Here is an 18344-nt window from a genome sequence, read left to right as displayed (position 1 = left end):
ATTGTTACAAAGTTAGTGTTTGTGTCCTAAGTCACAAGTGACTTGTCGGGACACAGTATTTCAGAATAAAATAATAATAAAACAATCAATTTGAGAGCTTGTTATAAAAACCAAATTAAATTAACTTAGATTAAATTTGTAAAAGTAATATTTAATTTAATTCATTCTTTTATTCTATCAATAAATTATATTTGCAAATATACCTGTAAATATAACATTTGTTTACGTTAGAAAAGGTAGCTTTAATAAAATATTTTCATAATTACACATTATGCGTATATTAAACAGTTTTTTTCTTATAGCCTTAAAAGCGTGTGGTATAAAATTAAAGATTCTTGGTCCCACATAAGATATATGACGTTGACAAATTGTAAAATCTACCTTAGTCAAAAAAATATGTTCTCTCGAGACAGATCTAGTAATATTAAGGCGTTGGGGTAGAATCTTATAAATGTTTTTATTCTTCATAAAGTTGAGGGTGCTCTTTAGGTAAAGTTCTCTTACAGTGAGAGCACCACTTTCCAAAAACAGATTAACTGTTGGGTATCTCTTTGGTTTTTTATTTATTATTTTTAGTATATATTTTTGAGTGATAACCAGGTTTGTTAACATTGTGCTACACGCACTACCCCAAATTCTTATACCATAATTTAGAATGGATTCAACCAGAGCCTGATAGACCACTTCCAACAACTCACGAGGCAAAAATTCGCGTAGTTGATAAAATTTATAAATTGTTTTCCTTATCTTTTTAGTTATGTAATCAATGTGCATATTGTATCTTAAATTTCTATCAATATAGACGCCGAGGTATTTTGTGTACGAAACTGAAGAAATCTTAGAATCACAAGTATAATTTTCCATCTGATTTGAAAAACAAGGATCGGTGAAGATAAGAGGACAGTTAAGAGCCGCACTTTATATATATTCATATAATTATTATACCTATGTATATGTTCTTATACATTCACTGTCATATAAATAGCACTTTGAATTTCTTTTATATTTTCACTAACTTAAAAAATTTAAATATTGCAATAATTTGTTTATCTTTATTTAGTACAAAAAATAAAAACAAACATTCTTATCGAATTGGGTTGATATTTGGCCGTAGTACTAAGGTATCACTTATGTGTGAAGTGACAAATAAATATCACAATTTATTGCTGTTCCATCTTGTTAAAAGTAAGTGTTTTTTTCATTTATATGTATTTTTTTAATATTTTGCTGTTTTTCTGTATCCTGTTTAAAGGGTAGAAAAAAGCACTGTGGACATGAAAGAAGAGCACTTAAAATGCAGCTCAAAAATGATGGACTCACACAGCGCCGTAGCAACAACATAACGTGCCTGGGTTCGAGACTATATCCGCGGGCCCCTAAAAAGATACTAACCTTCGTCTCTCCATAGATCGACGGCTTAAGGAAAGAAAAAATTAAAAGGCTATTACATGTTAACTAAAATTTTTTGAAATTAATATTAAGACAAAAATACTAATAACAATAGTTACGGAAAAATATTAAAAACATATGTGCATAATTATAAAAAACATTTACAAAAGGTTACAAATACAAAGTTAATATAGAAGAAATACAACCATTAAAAAGTTACTTTTCGAGATTTAGCAGTCGCAAATGATTTAATAATTTCCTTTAAATCTAGAGCGAGCAACTTTATTTTCAATGGACAGCATTGCCAAAGAAGATAATCGATTTTGATTCATCGAATTCCTTAAATATATTTTGATTAATTTTAATTTTGAGAACGATCGTTCTGCCGATGCAACCGTTACAGGAATTGTCAGATATAGGAAGCATAATGTTATTATTTCAGTAAAGCTACTACTAGACGAATAATTGTCAACCAGGATAAATTTAAGCACATCTTTAACTGACCTAATATTTTTAAGTTCTTCAGAAAAACATGCTCGCAATGCTAATAATTGATTCGAAAGTATATCTGATATATCATCTTGATATATTTCACGAATATTTTCAGCCATTTGGTATATTACTGTGTCACTAGAATTTAATAGAACTTCTGTATCCAAAATATTGAAGTTAGTAGATATTTGTTGTAAACTAACTGTTCTACATTGTAACTGACTAATAATAATGTCCAGCGTTTTATAAAAAACTTAAACTCTAAAGATATCTTCCGCAGTTTGAAAAACAAAGTCATTTGCAGATTCATCAAAAAAAAACGTCTACGTTTAGAAATTCGTTTTTGGCCAAACTCTGGACTTACCCCATTTACTCGCCGTGGCTTGAGCTTCTTCTTTTACATTTAGAAACTCATTTCGAAGATTATATGTCATTTGTAACGTTTTTTAGGAGTTTACTCGATTTTTGTATATCTTGCTGCTCATTTTGCAAGTTTTGATGCTGCGTCTATGCTATTTAAAATTCTAGATTGCAAAATAATTAGAAATACTGTTTCAAAGTTTAGCAATGTAGTTTTATATCCTTTAGAGTCGTCAATTTCAGTTTTATTATTTGATGTTAAAATAATTTTTGACAAGGCCATGCTCTTAAGGCTAAGTCAAGATACCTAAATCTTAAGGCTTTTATAGGATCATTTCGTGAAGACCAACGGGTTGCTGATAGTTTTTTAAGCTTTACATTCGACTCGCTCTTACATGACTCAAGCAACGCCCATCTTTTAATACTGTGGGCAAAAAAAACATACAAGCTTTGCACTAAATCAAAAAAATTTGTAATTTTTTCTACATTATTTACAGAATCGTTCAAGACCAAGATTAATAAGATTATGCTCAGCACAGTGTAAAAAAGGAGCATTTTTCGCCACTTTTAAAATTCTAGATTGAACCCCATTATACATACCGCTCATATTTGCGGCACCATCGTAACCTTGACCACGCAATTTCTTTAAGTTGCTAATTTCATTAATTGCATTTATAATTTCATTGGTAAGATTTTCCGATGTCTGATTTTCAATTGGAATAAAACCCATAAATGACTCTTTAATAACAAGATCTACTAACTTCTTATTTTGATCATATTAAACAGAAACATATCGAAAAATAAGACTAAGCTGATCAATTTTAGATATATCCTGAGTAGTATCTATAATTATTGAAAAAAAAGGATTTATTATTTCATTTTGTATTTGCGGACTTAAATAAGTAGTTGACATTTTCGAATGATTCTCTAATAAATTTTTTAAAACTTGATCATAGAAAGTAACTTTATAATGGACAAAAACACTCCTGGATTGCTTGAATTTAAGTTTTGATTTGTACCTCGAAATGGCATATTTGTTGTCGCTAAAGTAAGAGTTACATCAATAATTCGCTCTAGTATTTGCCTCCATTTATTAATCTCCTGACGAAACAAATCTTCTTGGGCTTTGTCTATTGTTTTATTATTTTTTTATTTATCAAAAATAGCACAAACAATTATTATGCTCATCATTTGCTTCGTGTCTCTTTATGATACGGTTTAAGTGATTCCAGTCACTAAAACCATAAATCAATTGATCGGGTTTTTGTAAGTTACAGAATAACCAACATGGTTGACAGTAACATTTATTTAGTTTAAGTGAATAACATAGCCACCATATTTCTGTTTTAATGCCAGATTTAGATATTTCTGAATAATAAAATGAGGAAAAACTTCTATTGTTTGCATCTTTGGGAAATGGTCCTCGTGGACGACAAGGTTCGTTATCAATAATAAATCTTTTCTCTTGGATTGATAAAGCTTCGCCAAAATTAGCTTTGTCCGTAGGAAAATTTACCTATAAATATTATTTTTTTATTCCTAGTTTTAGCGTTAGAGCTAAATCTAGATTCTAGAATAAAGAGATGTGGAACGGAACAAATGGATATGGAACAGCGAACGAATAAAAAAATTTAATACAAATTACCAAAAAAAAAATTATAATTTATTCGTGATCTAATTTTAATATAGGTTTTTTACAATCTGATCATAAAATGCGATTTTAATAAAAACAGAAATATTTTATGTAAAACCTACGGGACGTTAGTGTTACAGATCCATTTGTCAGACTATGCACCTACTTACATTAATATCTGGTTCATCATTGATAAGTATCTCTGATTCTGACATCTGACATAAATATGTAAAAAATGCGTAAAACAAAACAAAGTAAAATAACATACTTAATGTCAGGAAAGGCTAAGTCGTCAGATTAATTTATTGTAAAAACCCTATAATAGGTAGTTGTTTTGAGAAGCCCGTTTGATACTTTAAAAGTTATGGCTTACTCTAAGGAATGAATCGTTGTGCTGATGAGAGACTTTTGATAGTATGATACTTCAATAATTTTGTTTGTAAACTGTTCTAGCCAGGCGGCATTAGGTCAATAAAAGATAGAGAGTTTTTAAGAACACTTGTACTATTTGGCCGGCCTAATATAAATAATTATGTTTCGAGACCTAAGAAGTGAGATATTGAAAATTTGTAAAATACTTACCACTAAGAGATTGACTCACAATCGTAGACGTAAAGGGTGTAGCAATCCCACCAGTAACAAAATTAGTTAAAGAGGAACTGCTTGAATTGATTAAATGAAAAATTGAAATTTGTAAATTTTTGGATGTTTTCGAGTTTTGTCTTCAAGCTCGGCTTTCTTTTTCCTTTTACTTGCACCAGATAAATGTTTATAATTGGAACTCATTTTATAGACTGTTAATAAGAGAAAAGATTTGCTTCGGCTGCGGATAGGCACATCGATGTAAGAATTTTAATGAGTTTTGGATTTTTATGTTTTTTATGTGGTTTGTTAGATTATATAAGTTCACAATATATTATTGAGTTTTAGTTTAAATTTACATCCTTTGTTTATTTATTTATTATTATGTTTATTAGCTGGCTACGGGCCCTTGAGAGTGGCGGGCCTGGTTCCACCGAACCCGTGGAACCATTGTAGCTACGGCGCTGGACTCACAGTTTCCAACATTACCCATAATCTAATATCTTCTACAAAGATACTAGCATGATGCAATGCTCTTAACCTGTATAAATCTTAACATTTTGATAAACCTAGTAACTCAGTGAGAATGTCTAAAGCTAATCCTTTTTTCAACGCATCTCAAATAAGAAGGAAAATCTTGGATCGGTATGGCATACAACTGTCAGTGAGAACTATTAGGCGAAGATTAAATGAGGCCAACCTTCAAGGATTTATTGCTAAGAGGTAAGAGGAAACCATTGGTGTCAAAAAGAAATATTCAGAAAATTTGCGCGTGACCTATAAACATATAATTTTTTGGAAAAACGTACTTTGAAGCAACGAAACCAAAATTAATTTGTTTGGAACCGATGAAAAATGTTGTGAAAGACGTCCTCCTAACCGCGTTCTTGATCCACGTTACACTATAAAAACTGTTAAAAAAGGCGGTGGGTCTTTGATGGTTTGGGGAGCAATGTCATGGCGAGAAGTTGACCCTATTTATAAGATAGATGAAATAATGGATCAGTTTTTATACAAGAGCATTCTAGAAAATATAATGGAGCCATATGCTGACGAATTTCTTTCTGTTAACTATAGGTTTATGCATGGTAATGACCCAAAACATTCATCCCGGCTGACAAGAACCTTAAAGATTATGTGGTGGATGTTTTGAAGTAGCCACCTCAAAGTCCCGACCTGAATCTTATCCAGAACCTCTGGGATCGAGTAAAACGGGATCTTTAAGGTCGAAATCCCTCAAACATAGAAGAATTGTGGATGAATGTAAAAGAAGTTTACTCCTGTATTCCAAATAGCTATTGCCAAGCCTTAGTAGAATCTATGCCTTTCAGATTGCAAGCCGCGATTAAAAATATTTTTCTATAAGTTTGTTATTTTTATTTAAGGAACATTAATTTCTGGTTAAAATAAACTATGATTAGAAACTGTATGGTAAAAAGTATAATTCTCAACAATTTCCTGTTTTGTTAAAAAAAATAAAATATTTATTGTTGTTTAATATTTAATCAGGTTAAAAATTGAGAAACAAAAACGAGAAAAAAAATTTATTTGGATATTTACCCTAAAAATGAAAACAAGCACAGGTGACGTAAAAAAAAATTAGCTGTACAGTGTTTAAATAATTCAGCAAAAGATTAGTTATAACTTTGATCTGATTACACATTATATGATTGCAGGCTTCGTGAATGTTCCCTTGTCATACTTCACATATTATACCAATTATTATTACATATTGTGCACAATTGCAATACTTATTATGAATATCACACTTATAGCGACTGTTCTTGACCCTTTTATATTTGATAACAGATTAAATTAAAAGGAATATTAATTAACGTGTTTTCCTTTAGTAAACATCGAGTATTTATAAAGAATATATTTTAAAACAGCAAAACATTTATTACCTATATAATACCTATCTAATTATAATTTACAAACCCAGTTTTATCCATATATTATACTCGAGATGAATATGGTTCAAACCACTGATAAGTAAGAGTATAATAATTACAAAAAAATTACTTTCATTTATTACTAGTATAATATAAATTTAAATTGAGAAACATTTTCATCTTCAGTAAGTACAAACTGAAAAATGCACTATATTTCACATACAGTTAAAGAGTATAGGAGCTAATTGTTCTATTTTTACATCTTGTGGATGACGCAATTTGGACAAGTTTATATATTTCCTAACTATTGACAAACACAGGTAACTCTCGCCTCGATGTTGAGAAGCAATGAAAATAAAGTGCGAGTGTTCCCAATACTGCTGATAGCCGTTTCGTATTGTTATTAGGAAACATTCTCAACATCTAGTATAGGAGTAAGATATCAGTTACATGGATAGGCCTATAACTTTCGTTTTTCCCATAAGTAAACAGTTATATGGTGATATTGACTTTGTTGCACTCTCTCATTGACGAAATTAGTCCTATATCTTATTAATATCCAATCATTTATTTCCCTTCAGTAAAATTCTCATGTAGTTTTCTGGTTTTAAGTCAAATTTTCCCCACGTTTGTTTGTCCGATTCATTGCATTGTTAATTCTTGGCCACAAAGGTCTATCCATCTAGAAGTTGTCTGCTCAATAAGTCAGTTGCCTTAAGCTCTAACAACTACTAAAATAGTTTCAGCTGCTCCTAGTATATTAAACAGTGACAAAGATAATATATTTCATATATTAAAAAAAAACACAATTATTTTGGGTTATTGTTTAGCGAGATCTCTTCCACTATTCATTATTTTTTACTTTTTGCCAATTAAGTTAATATAATTTATAGCTTTAACAAATCTAAGCTTTTTATTTGCTATCAACAGAACAGTAAAATCATGGCAGCATCTCATCAAGGTTAGCATTTACAAACATAAAAGGGTCTGCGTTAAAAACAACATTTACCATTAGGCAGAGACTACTCAGTTTGCTTTTCAGTAAACTAAAAAACTTCCATAAAACACTATTTTAGCAGGCAATAATGAGTTTTTCTCCCAGCGCATAAAGCATGATTGATGTGAGGCTTTTTCGACAAAATAGGAAATGCACATTAAGGGAGAGTCACCCACTACTGCTACTAATTTTATTTCGATGGTAAGGCGAGTTTAACACATGCAACCACCTTCAGAGTCTTGTTGGTCGTGATGTAGTTGTGGTTGAGTTTGCAAATCAACAGCTGAAAATCAGTTATTAAGGAAAATTTTTGGGTCAGATTATGTAGATAAGCATGCTTAATCAAATATTTAGTTAACATATGACTTACAGCCATACAAATAGGCATGAATTTATTTATTAAGCAAAAACTAAACCAGAAAAAAAAAAAAACATTGAGCATTTAATATTTAATTATTTGTGTTATGATTGGCTTCATTTAGATACAATAAAGCAAGATGGTATCCAACATTTACAATACTGAATTTCCGCGTCAAAATTAACTTTTTGAAGATGAAAATATTAATACTACGGCCGAACTTTTGAACAACGATTTTTTGATAGTTATATATATGTATATTAGAAATTAATATTTTCGTTTCAAGGCAAATGTGGTAAGTTATACAGGCAAAGACATTCTATAAATTGGTAAAAATCGGTATAAATTTCCTTGAAACTTAATATTTTAATCTATGTCTGCCATTGAGTTTTACGAGTTTAATTTCATACATAAGCGTCTGAATTCAGGCTAATTTTAAACCATTTGCATGAAAACTAGGTAGGGATAATGTTATACTTTCTATATCCGATAAAATTGTTTTCCCTGCATATCAGTTTAACACAACCATATTGTAACACCTTTCAAGCATCTACTAACATCGCTGTGAACTAAAGTTTGTTTCTTAAATAAAGCTGCCTTACTTATTAGTACAATTTATTTGCGAAAATTAGAATTTACAAAAAAAAAATTGGTGCAGATTAAACTGCAAAATATGTTATAAATTTTTTTAAATCTCATCAGTAAACCTTATTTTTTATTGGAGCCACTTACTTCATTATTTATGCCAGATCGAGACACAACTAAAATAAGTTAGCCTAACCCCCTTTTCTTCAAGAAAATTATTAACAATGAAATATATAAGGATTAATAAAAGTACCTACTAATGTGCTTAATAGCAATGAATAACTGATGAGAATTAAGTTTATTATTGAAATACACAAATTATCAATTTAAATAAAAAGAGATAATAAGTGTTATATACCAAAACTAAATCCTAAGTATAATTTTTAAATAGAAGTCAGAAATTGGTTACAAAAACTAGTTTTTTTTCACGTGGTCCAGGATTATCCAGGATATCAAAAGCTTTATAAACTGGACGGCAAAATGATGTTTAATTAACTTATTACTATTTATAGCAATTTTACTTATTAGGCATTTGTTAAAATAAATTATATTACTTTAGGGCTTGCACCCTATACTTTAATAAATACAATAAAGCTTTAGAAGCGAAATTTGTAAAATAATTAAATACTGTTGAAGAAGGAAACAATAAATTAGGTACAATACATAAATGCAATATTAAATAATAAATACATAAACAATTACAAAATTTTGAGCAATGTACATTGGGTATTTAAATATACTTGAAAAAACATGCATGGTGTCTATAATATACAAAATATTTCAGAAAAGCCTTTAATTGGATAATATTATGTAAGCTGGCGCAATTGTAATAAATATTCTAAATAAGCTAAAACCAGTATTATGGTGATAAAGTTATCATAATCTCTAAATTATTGCACAAAATTTTTCAATTTATGTAGTTATTGCTTTGTTCAGCTTAGCTAGATCTACTATAACTAATGCAAAAATTTAGCTAAAAAAAGAAAATAATGAACAAAGTGCAATACAAACATTGTTCAAGCTTTAATGTATGGATTTATATTTGCGATGTCCAGCAGGAGATGTTTTGAATGAGCTAAAGGTCTTAGTGTGTTGTATGTTCGTATCATTTTAAAATATGGTGATATTTATCTATAGCTTCATATTCAGGGAATGCATATTAATATTGAGAAAATAATCTCGCATACCACACATCAAAAGAACACTCAGGCTTTTTATCAACTTAGCATATCCTGACGGACAAACATACCAAAAAAAAAACCTCTAAATGGTACAATTTACACTAACATACTTAACAGTTAAGGCAACAGTGTTTAAAAAAATAGTGAACTCAATTTATACAAAACAAACATATACAACTGGGAAGCAACTGAATGCTCCACAATATGTTACTGCCATATTAAAAGCGCAGGTCAAAGGATATGTATGCGCCTGAGTAACTACAAGCTATTGTAGAGCATTCAAAGCAAAAGTATGTAACAAAACCATAAAATTAAAATCAGCATGCACAGCCTCCATCTGGGTCTTTGACTTCATTGGGGGTATCTTTTAAGACAACCTCTTGCACTGAAAATGTTTATTAAGGAAAATAAAAGAAAAAAATGAAATTAATGAATGCAAACACATGCAAGAAACCGCAATAGGCCCATATTGAAATAAACAATAAATAAGTAACATAATTAAAATTAGCACATAAAATTATGTTTGATATGAGTATTTGAATTACGGTGTGTGCTTGCCAACAAATATATACTTATTTCAAAATATATTCTTTTGAATTTATATTATTGAACGCATTCTATAAAAAAATATTTAATAAAGGATCCAAATTAAATGTGAAAGGAACTACTTCATAAATAAAAAGTCCTCACAGATTCAAAAAATCACAGATTAAAATTAAGATTATAGGTTTTACCCTAATAGCCATCAAATACACAAGTTCGACATTTAACACAGCAATTAAAAAATAATGATATTAAAAGTAATATGTAACATTAATAATAAGGTGTATGAAAAAAACTGATTAAAAATGAACTCTTTCATATCATAGGAATTAAGTGTTGAAAGTTATATAAAAATTAAAAACAGAATACTTACTGAGAAAAATCAAAATAAATAGTGTTAGTCACAACTGGTAATTATAAAATTCTCTCATTAAAGCACCTTTTCTGCCAAAATCCACTAACCCAATCTGATAAACTCATTAATGAATTAAATAAACTTGACCTGGCATTACTATGGTTATTGGCATTGTTTTACATCTAATAATGCTGAAATAATTAGGAGCAAAACATATATAAATTTAAGATTTTTTTTATCAGGCTTGAAAGCTAAGAAATTGTACAGCTTGATATCAAATAAAAAGCATTATTCCCGTTTATGCTACATATTTATAAAAACTTTCTGGCAGCAGAGGACACTAATTGATTCCTCTCAAAGCTATTAAAGCCTAAGCAATTTTTTTGGAAAAAGAGGAAAGCATTAATTGCTAGATAAGCCTATTGCAAAAAATTAAAACTAAAATATAGAGAAAGTGGGACAAGTTGAAAAACATGCAAATCTGGTATGAATCTTTTTAAAAGGATACTGTCTTCTGGTGGTTTATTTTCTGTGGAGTCCATTCCAGGTAGGGCGGCTGCTACGCGCCTAAATAACTGAAAGAATTGGCGAATTAGAATGAGATGTGATACTAGGAAGTTTTGACTTGAAAATATATTCACAAAAAGTATCTTGAACCAAATCTAATTACTTACTTGTTTAACATTATACCCTGCTTTGGCACTGGTTTCAATAAACATTACATTGAGTTCCTGTGCTTTTCTCTCACCTTCCTCTGTGCTAACTTGTCTTTTATCTGAGAGATCAGTTTTATTGCCAACAAGCATAATTATTACATCACTGCCTCTTTCAGTTCTAACATCATCAATCCACTTTGATGTCTGGTGGAAAGAGTTTGCATCTAAGACAAAAATGCTATCTTTTACAGTTAACTGAAATATTTTTTTACCTCTTACTTGTAATATCATAAACTACTACAGCAACTGTCGAATCTCGAATATAAGATGGGATCAAAGATCTAAACCTTTCCTGTCCTGCAGTATCCCAAAGTTGTAGCCGCACTGTTCTATCTTCTAAGTACATAGTTTTTGACAGAAAATCTATACCTATTGTAGCCTATAAACAAATGCAATCAGTTAAGTTAAAATACATTGGAAACTTATAAAAGCAATTTAAATATTAAGAAAAATATAATTTTTCTACATTTTCTATAAGAACAGGATTATCTTGCTTTACATAAATTAATAGTATAATTCAGTTCCAAAATGTATTATTAATAATTATAAGAATATCATAATACAAACATTGCAGTTTTTACTTTTTACTGATGCATTAGCCTTAGCCTAAACAAAACAAAATATACATATTTTTTTCATATTTTAATTTAAGTACTAAAGGTAATTGTTTACAGTAAATATATGAAAAAATACACTTACCTGATAGGTATTATCAAAACTATCATACATAAATCTTGTAATAAGTGATGTTTTTCCAACTGAAAAGAAAAAAAATAAGGTAAAGAAAATATATAATTGTTTAATATAATCAAAGTGAAAATGTTAATCCCTTAATTATGTTACTATTGACAAAACAATGTTCCAAACTACTAAAACCTTGAACAAATTTAAAACCTACAAATAATATACTTAGTTCTTTAGAGAAGTTCCAGTCTTAATGATATAGAACACACATACCATAATTTTCAATTCAACTAACTTTTTAACTTGATACAAAAATAATTTAAATGATAATATATTTTGTAATTTGAGGTAAATTTGAAAACATACAATATTGTGTATATATATTATATTTTGATCCCTTATATTATATATGTCAAATTATAAAAGGGATCAAAATTATTAAAAAAAATAGTATGATCTATACCTGACTGAAAATATAAATTTAAAAGTTTACCAAATTAATAAACTAAACAATTTTAGACAATTAAAAATATATTAAAATCCAACACTATTGTATTTAATAGTTAGTATGATAAAATTCTTATATCTAGATATAACATTGGCTAATTATCCAGATGGTCAATAAATATATTGAGCTGAAGCTCCATTAATATATTAGCAAATTAGCAAAATAATTAGGATTTTATGAAGAGATGATTTATTTTATGAGGTGCACATCATCTGCATACAAATTTTAACTAATAAATTATGATTTGAATGTTATTTTAATTCAAATTGATTTAGACCCAAACTATAATGATTCAATTTAAAATGAGATTCATGTATATGAGCTAAAATTTAACATCTTCCAAAAAAGTGCTTAAAGAAAATGGGAAATGCATCATCAAGGTTACAAGGCCCTACTAAGATGCCTGTGGCATTTAAGAGTTATTATTACAAAGGACAGAAGTTATGCTTATTTATCGCTGAGTTATCATAAATTAACAATTAGATTATATTATATTAAAATTTGTGAAAGTAAAATGGAAATTCTAATTATAAATCAATTTAAAAGATATAGTTTTCCTGCAATATAATGTTATCAACATCCAATATAATTAAAACGGTACATAAAAATTGTAAACTAATGGAACTTTCTTCATAAAGATTTTTTGGAATAATATTGACAATGGTTAGTTTAATCAACCATTGATTTGCCAATTGGGAACACAGGAAGTCAGTCTTCTATATATATATACTAATCAACCATAGTTCACTCCTTTTCAGACATATAGGTGATTATAATTAAAATTGTATTATAAATACCTGACTATAAAATAGAAAGGTGCCTATAAAATGCTATTAGCTGAATAAACAAGAATAATATGTTTAGTTGGTATTTTGCAAGTAAGGAAGAACATACTGTTGACTTGCTTTTTAGAATTTTCATTAATGAAATATTATAGGTATTAACAAATAATAAAACAATCATTTCACCATATATTAAAACATTGTTAATATGCCTCTAGGGTAAACATACAAGTGGAGGACAAGGTTTTTTAAGCCTACAGACTTATGGCAAGAGCTATTACAAAATAAGAGAAGTTCAAATTCTAGAGAGAATCAACTATTTTGAGAACCAAAGAGTACCTAATAACCGATATTAACAATAGGGCAATAACCCCTTAGGTATATAATAAAATTATAAAACAAAATAAAAGTAACACTTTATTGATCATTTCGACTACGCCTGAACTGAAAGTTTACAACTCATCAAGAGAAATGTCACTTACCACTTTGTTCTCCTAGAAAAACTAACTTAAATTTCCTTAGGGGATTGCCAAAATCACCCGACGTCGACATTTTTGTCTTTTTATCAGGACTTTTTATTAATATTTTACCAAATAAATCTGGTTTTTTAATTTTCTTATCACAGAACACACAACACACTACTCCCTTCCCATACCCCTACTTCTAAAAACTGTCGCGAGTGTCGTCAGTCGTGTCGTGTCGACAGTGACATTGACAGCATCGACCGTCAGCTGTCGTGACATTCGATGACTGTCCGCGACTGTCAAACTCTTTAATGTTTGAGGCTGCGTTTACGAAAAAAAGACACAAAACGTATTCACCTCGCGTTAAAATATAAATTAAAATACTCGATGCAGAAAAATTACGGATTTATTTAACATGAACTCATTAAACACTATCACTTAAGACTTCTTGAAACATTTATTTACTACTGTTTATGTTGATTTAAAAAGTCACGCCAATATTTTGACTTAAATTGAACTCCTGGCGTCAAACACTCATTTCATCCCGAATTGCTCCCAAAGATGGTGGATGTCTATATCTGCATACGATTTTCCTCTTGCAACATAATCTCTCGTAGAAATAACAATTGACGCTTTTCTCCAGAGAACGTCATTGAAGAGTATAACAACATACCAGAATTTGAACTACTATATTGCGAATCATCCTCCAGTCCAAGTTATCGAGTCTGCATGCAAGTTTGAGAGTTTCCAGGCTTCTCGGCAAGCAACTCCCTTTTTAGACAACATTATTTGTTGTTATCAAAGCAAGTTACAGTTAAGAAAAAAACATTAAAAAAGAAATGTATACTAAAAAAGGAGAAAAATCAAAAGCTATATATAAATACAAAAATATATACTGTAGACTCCAAAAAACATTAAGCATAAAATCTTCAAGGTAGGCCTTTCCTGTCAGATACTTGTTATACCTATGTCTAAAGCATTTAAGTGTTTCAAGGTCTCTAATATTGCATGGCAGGTAATTGAATACCTTTATACCTTCGTAAAAAATGGATTTCTGAATAAGAGTGGACGTGGGAATGGGTAGTTGCAGATTGCCCCTCTGTGGTGTCACATATGTTTTCTCAAGCAAGAAGAGGGCGGCGAGAATCTGGATAAGGTAATTGCTAGCATTCTTCTAAAAACAAATACCGTAGCGAATACGAGACTCGACAAGGTCAAAATATATAGTTCTACACATCTCGGCACTAGACTCAGTTCAGTTGCGACTCAAACGGCAAAGCAATCAACTCATATCTTACTGGCAAGATCAAGTACATGCTTAGTAAATTTAAGGGTGTTATTAAGGATGACGAAAAATCTGCTGCTAGAGTGTTCAGCAAGTTGATTACCGCCAATGGACACATCCCCAAGCTTAGCACTAAACGTCAGGATTTTTATTGCAGTTCAAAACTATTTGAGTCAAACCAGTCCCGTATCGTCTGGAGGTCCATCATCAGGGTCAGATGCAAGGACTAACTATTTGATCAATGCCAAAGAATTGTCATGTCATCGGCAAATAGGGTAATTTTCCCCTTAATGCCCAGATTTGTAAGATCATTGACATATAAAAGAAAAACAATTTCAGCTGGAGCACTAATCAGGTTTTGCTACACTTCACAGGACACGCCATACCGACCCTTTGGGTCATTAGAATGATGGGCCGTGAATAAATGGGACATCGAATATAAATAAAGAATATTGTTGATGGCTGAACAACTTTGTATGGCCGATCCCATTATGTTTGAAGTTTCAGTGGCAGATCGATTGGATTGACTATGAATAACATCCATAAATGAAAAAACCTATCCTATCTCTTTGGTGGCTAAAGACTACTTTGACCAAATACCGATTAATGGTCGTATTCATTCGTTCCACCAAGCCATCTGACTGCGGGTACAATGAAACATAGTTCTAGTTTCCTTGTTTCTACTAAAAAGTCCAAACATCCTAAAGATGTTCTGGAACAAGTTAGATCCAAAATTCCGCCCTTGGTTTGAATGTAGCTCCGAAGATTTCATCCTTTTATTAAGGCATCGATGGTAGTAGAAGTGTCCTGGCTTCGTAGAAGCTCTGCCTCAATTTATGTATTGAAGTAGTTTATTAGGACTACAATGTACTTATTGCCTGCTTCTGCTTCGGAAAACGAACCGGCAACGACTTCCCACGTTGCCTAATGCAATAATGCCTTCTACTTTGTCTGTGGTCCATTACTCTTGCAGCACATAGAACGCATTTCCTGCACCAGTCTCTTAGGTCTTCCTTTCTATTGACCCACTAAAATCTTTGCCTGACTTTTTCCAGGGTCTTTGTTCATTTAGGATGTCAGGAGGATACACCGGCATAGATTTTCTCTAACAAGCCATCGTTCTTTCCTCTTTGCCTTGCTCTTGACGTCGTGAAGTCTTCGAAAATTAGGGAATTCCGTTGTGCCCAGTATGACTTGACATTGGGATAATACAACATGGTGGGTGATTCTGGGGTTGGCGAAAAGGGACTGTTCAGGCCTACTTGCCGAGCTCTAGCTCCCCCACCGTTACTACTACTGCTACTACTACTACTAACAACATGTTCCCAACTTGGATTCTTCCCTTCCTTTATCAAGGTTAGGACTATCTGTATATCGGAAACTGTAATGCCAACATTAATGGTTTGGACAGCTTAAATAGGCGTGTAAATAGATTTAAGTCATAAAATGCAATGAAAACTATTTTTCCGTAATTACTTGATTAAAAGTTAAAACTTTGAACGCATTCATGGTACCCTATTTTAAAATTTTAAAAAATATTTTTTTCTATGAGTAGATTCTATAAAAAGTGGTAAGAAAGTTGTAGAAAATACAGTATCATTGTTTCCAGAATATTATTTTCTATCGAAATACGTAATAATATACTAGGTGTCCCATTTAAAATAAGAAAGCTAGTATCATTTCCTGTTAAACCGGAAGTGATGGAAAATAATATAATATGTCAAAAGATGCTCTTATAACTATTCTCTCTATATACTAAATTTCATTTGTTTATCTTGAAACGTAACAAAGTTATTTAGTGTTCCCTTTTTTCTATGTCACCCGGTATAATAGATAAGGAAACCTTACTCTATTAATTTACTAGGGAAAACTAGATAATTCAAATTTTGTCTTATGTTGTATAAATTGGGTAGGACCAATGGAAATAACACCCAAAAGCCCAATTTGTAAGAATATAACGCCATCTAGATTTAATAATATTAATTACTAATTTATCGGGTATATACTAAACAAAGATAGTACGTTTAAAGAAACAAAAATATATCCCGCTGGAAGAGAGCACTATGTATAGCTTAAAAAATCGAAAGAGTTTATAATATTAAATTGAAAAGTAGCTTCTGATAGAATAGAATAGACAAATCTAGCAAGATGGTAAGCAGCCGCGTTAATGCAACTTACAACAAGGGCTAAACTGATCAATTAAATTTTCCAAATCAATATTCCAAGAATTTTTGTATGTCTATGTTTAAAATTGATTTCTTAAATCTATCTATCGCAACACCTATTATAAAAAAGTGTGGTTTTAAGAGCGAGAAGACATCCAATATTGTTATTGAAATGATTAGGATATTCGTACTGCGTTCTGCAGCCAAAAGCAGCCAATTTGTTTTTAAGATTCATTCAAGATTTAAGCAGTTTAAGTCGTATTGAAAATAGACCGATCCTAGGTCTAAATCGGGAAAAATTTAAATGGCAGGAATACCATCAATTAAAATGGCTCAAATATGTTCGCCCAAGACACCAGCCCAGGCATTTAACTTTTGAGAATTTTGGATTGAGTTCAATTCCCTTATTGTCGTTCTTGCTCCTGGACCCTTTCGCCAGAAAGTTTGCATTTTAATGTGGCACTTATGACAGTTTTAAAATTCAAAGGTGCAGTCACATAGCGAAATGAGGCATGCCGTTATTATTATTGGTATTATTGTAAACGATTATTATCTTAACGTCGATTTTTTCCATTTTTCGCTTAATAAGCTTGGGACAGAATTATAGGAAAAAAGTTAAAAAGTAAAATTAAAATATTTAGGAAATGAGTTTGGTAAATAAGTTTCTTGTACTAATCCTTGAACCGTACTACTTAAGGGAACAAATCAGAAGGCTAGAGGCATCCGGCCTAGACATCTGCACCGGTGCCCAAACTGACACAGGAACACCTAATATAATATTTCCATAATAATCAGATCTAGAATAGTATCCGGCTCGGTTGTCTGGTAGACGGCAACAAACAGGTTTTCAAATGCTCAAAAAGTATCTAGACTATCAAAGCTGGCCGGTCTAGACTTTTCAGGTGCCATAAGAACCACACGAGGTGCAACGGTTAACATCCTCCTGGATTTGCCGCTGGAACTTCCGCTGTGGATTTAAAGGGAGGAGCTAGGATCTTATGTAAAGATGAAGGATAGCTCTATATAACAGCATGGATTCGGGATCGCAGGCCAATTATCCATCACCAAACTGGAAGAGAAGAACGGTTCCTTTTAGGTTTGAAAGAATGTAGTAGGTGTTGAAGAATGGCCCACACAGGGCTGTTAGCAGCTGGAGTGTATCTTAGCGATACCGATCAAGGACAAGCTTTCTCCTTTGGAAGAAATTCGTCAGTTTTTCAAACAGAACTCAGGCTGATTTCAGAAACAGGCTCGAATCAGCTCTTACACCAATTAGCCCCAAGCTCTCTCTTGGACTAAGTAAGAGACACCTTTTCCAAAAAAAGTTGGAGTAGGAACAGCGGTTGTCAACAAGCTAAAGAACTGCTAACAAA

General features: G+C 31.0%; 1 protein-coding gene and 1 long non-coding RNA gene across 3 annotated transcripts; one reads left to right on the top strand and one right to left on the bottom strand.

The window, feature by feature from the left end:
- Positions 1-4927: 4927 nt before the first annotated feature.
- LOC126748838 (uncharacterized) lies at positions 4928-5885 on the top strand. Its single transcript, XR_007664823.1, has 2 exons — positions 4928-5179; positions 5534-5885. It is a non-coding gene; the product is annotated as an uncharacterized LOC126748838 (long non-coding RNA).
- Positions 5886-5985: 100 nt separating this feature from the next.
- Positions 5986-13752, bottom strand: LOC126748837 (ras-related protein Rab6). Of its 2 annotated transcripts, none has more exons than XM_050458329.1 (6): positions 13540-13752; positions 11783-11841; positions 11303-11462; positions 11042-11247; positions 10876-10942; positions 5986-7628 (listed from the first exon to the last, which is right to left on the bottom strand). In XM_050458329.1, exons 1-6 carry the CDS (start codon positions 13607-13609, stop codon positions 7558-7560), a joined length of 633 nt encoding a protein of 210 aa, XP_050314286.1. In that variant the 5' UTR covers positions 13610-13752; the 3' UTR covers positions 5986-7557. The 2 variants fall into 2 exon arrangements, with proteins under 2 accessions (XP_050314286.1, XP_050314287.1); XM_050458330.1 differs by lacking the exon at positions 5986-7628 and adding an exon at positions 8306-9854 and having other exon boundaries at positions 13540-13749.
- Between the last annotated feature and the right edge of the window lie 4592 nt (positions 13753-18344).

The sequence above is a fragment of the Anthonomus grandis genome, chromosome 22 (genome assembly GCF_022605725.1).
Source record: "Anthonomus grandis grandis chromosome 22, icAntGran1.3, whole genome shotgun sequence".
Taxonomy (NCBI): domain Eukaryota; kingdom Metazoa; phylum Arthropoda; class Insecta; order Coleoptera; family Curculionidae; genus Anthonomus; species Anthonomus grandis.
Note: the sequence above shows the minus strand (reverse complement) of the source record. Positions and strands in the feature narration are given on the sequence as shown.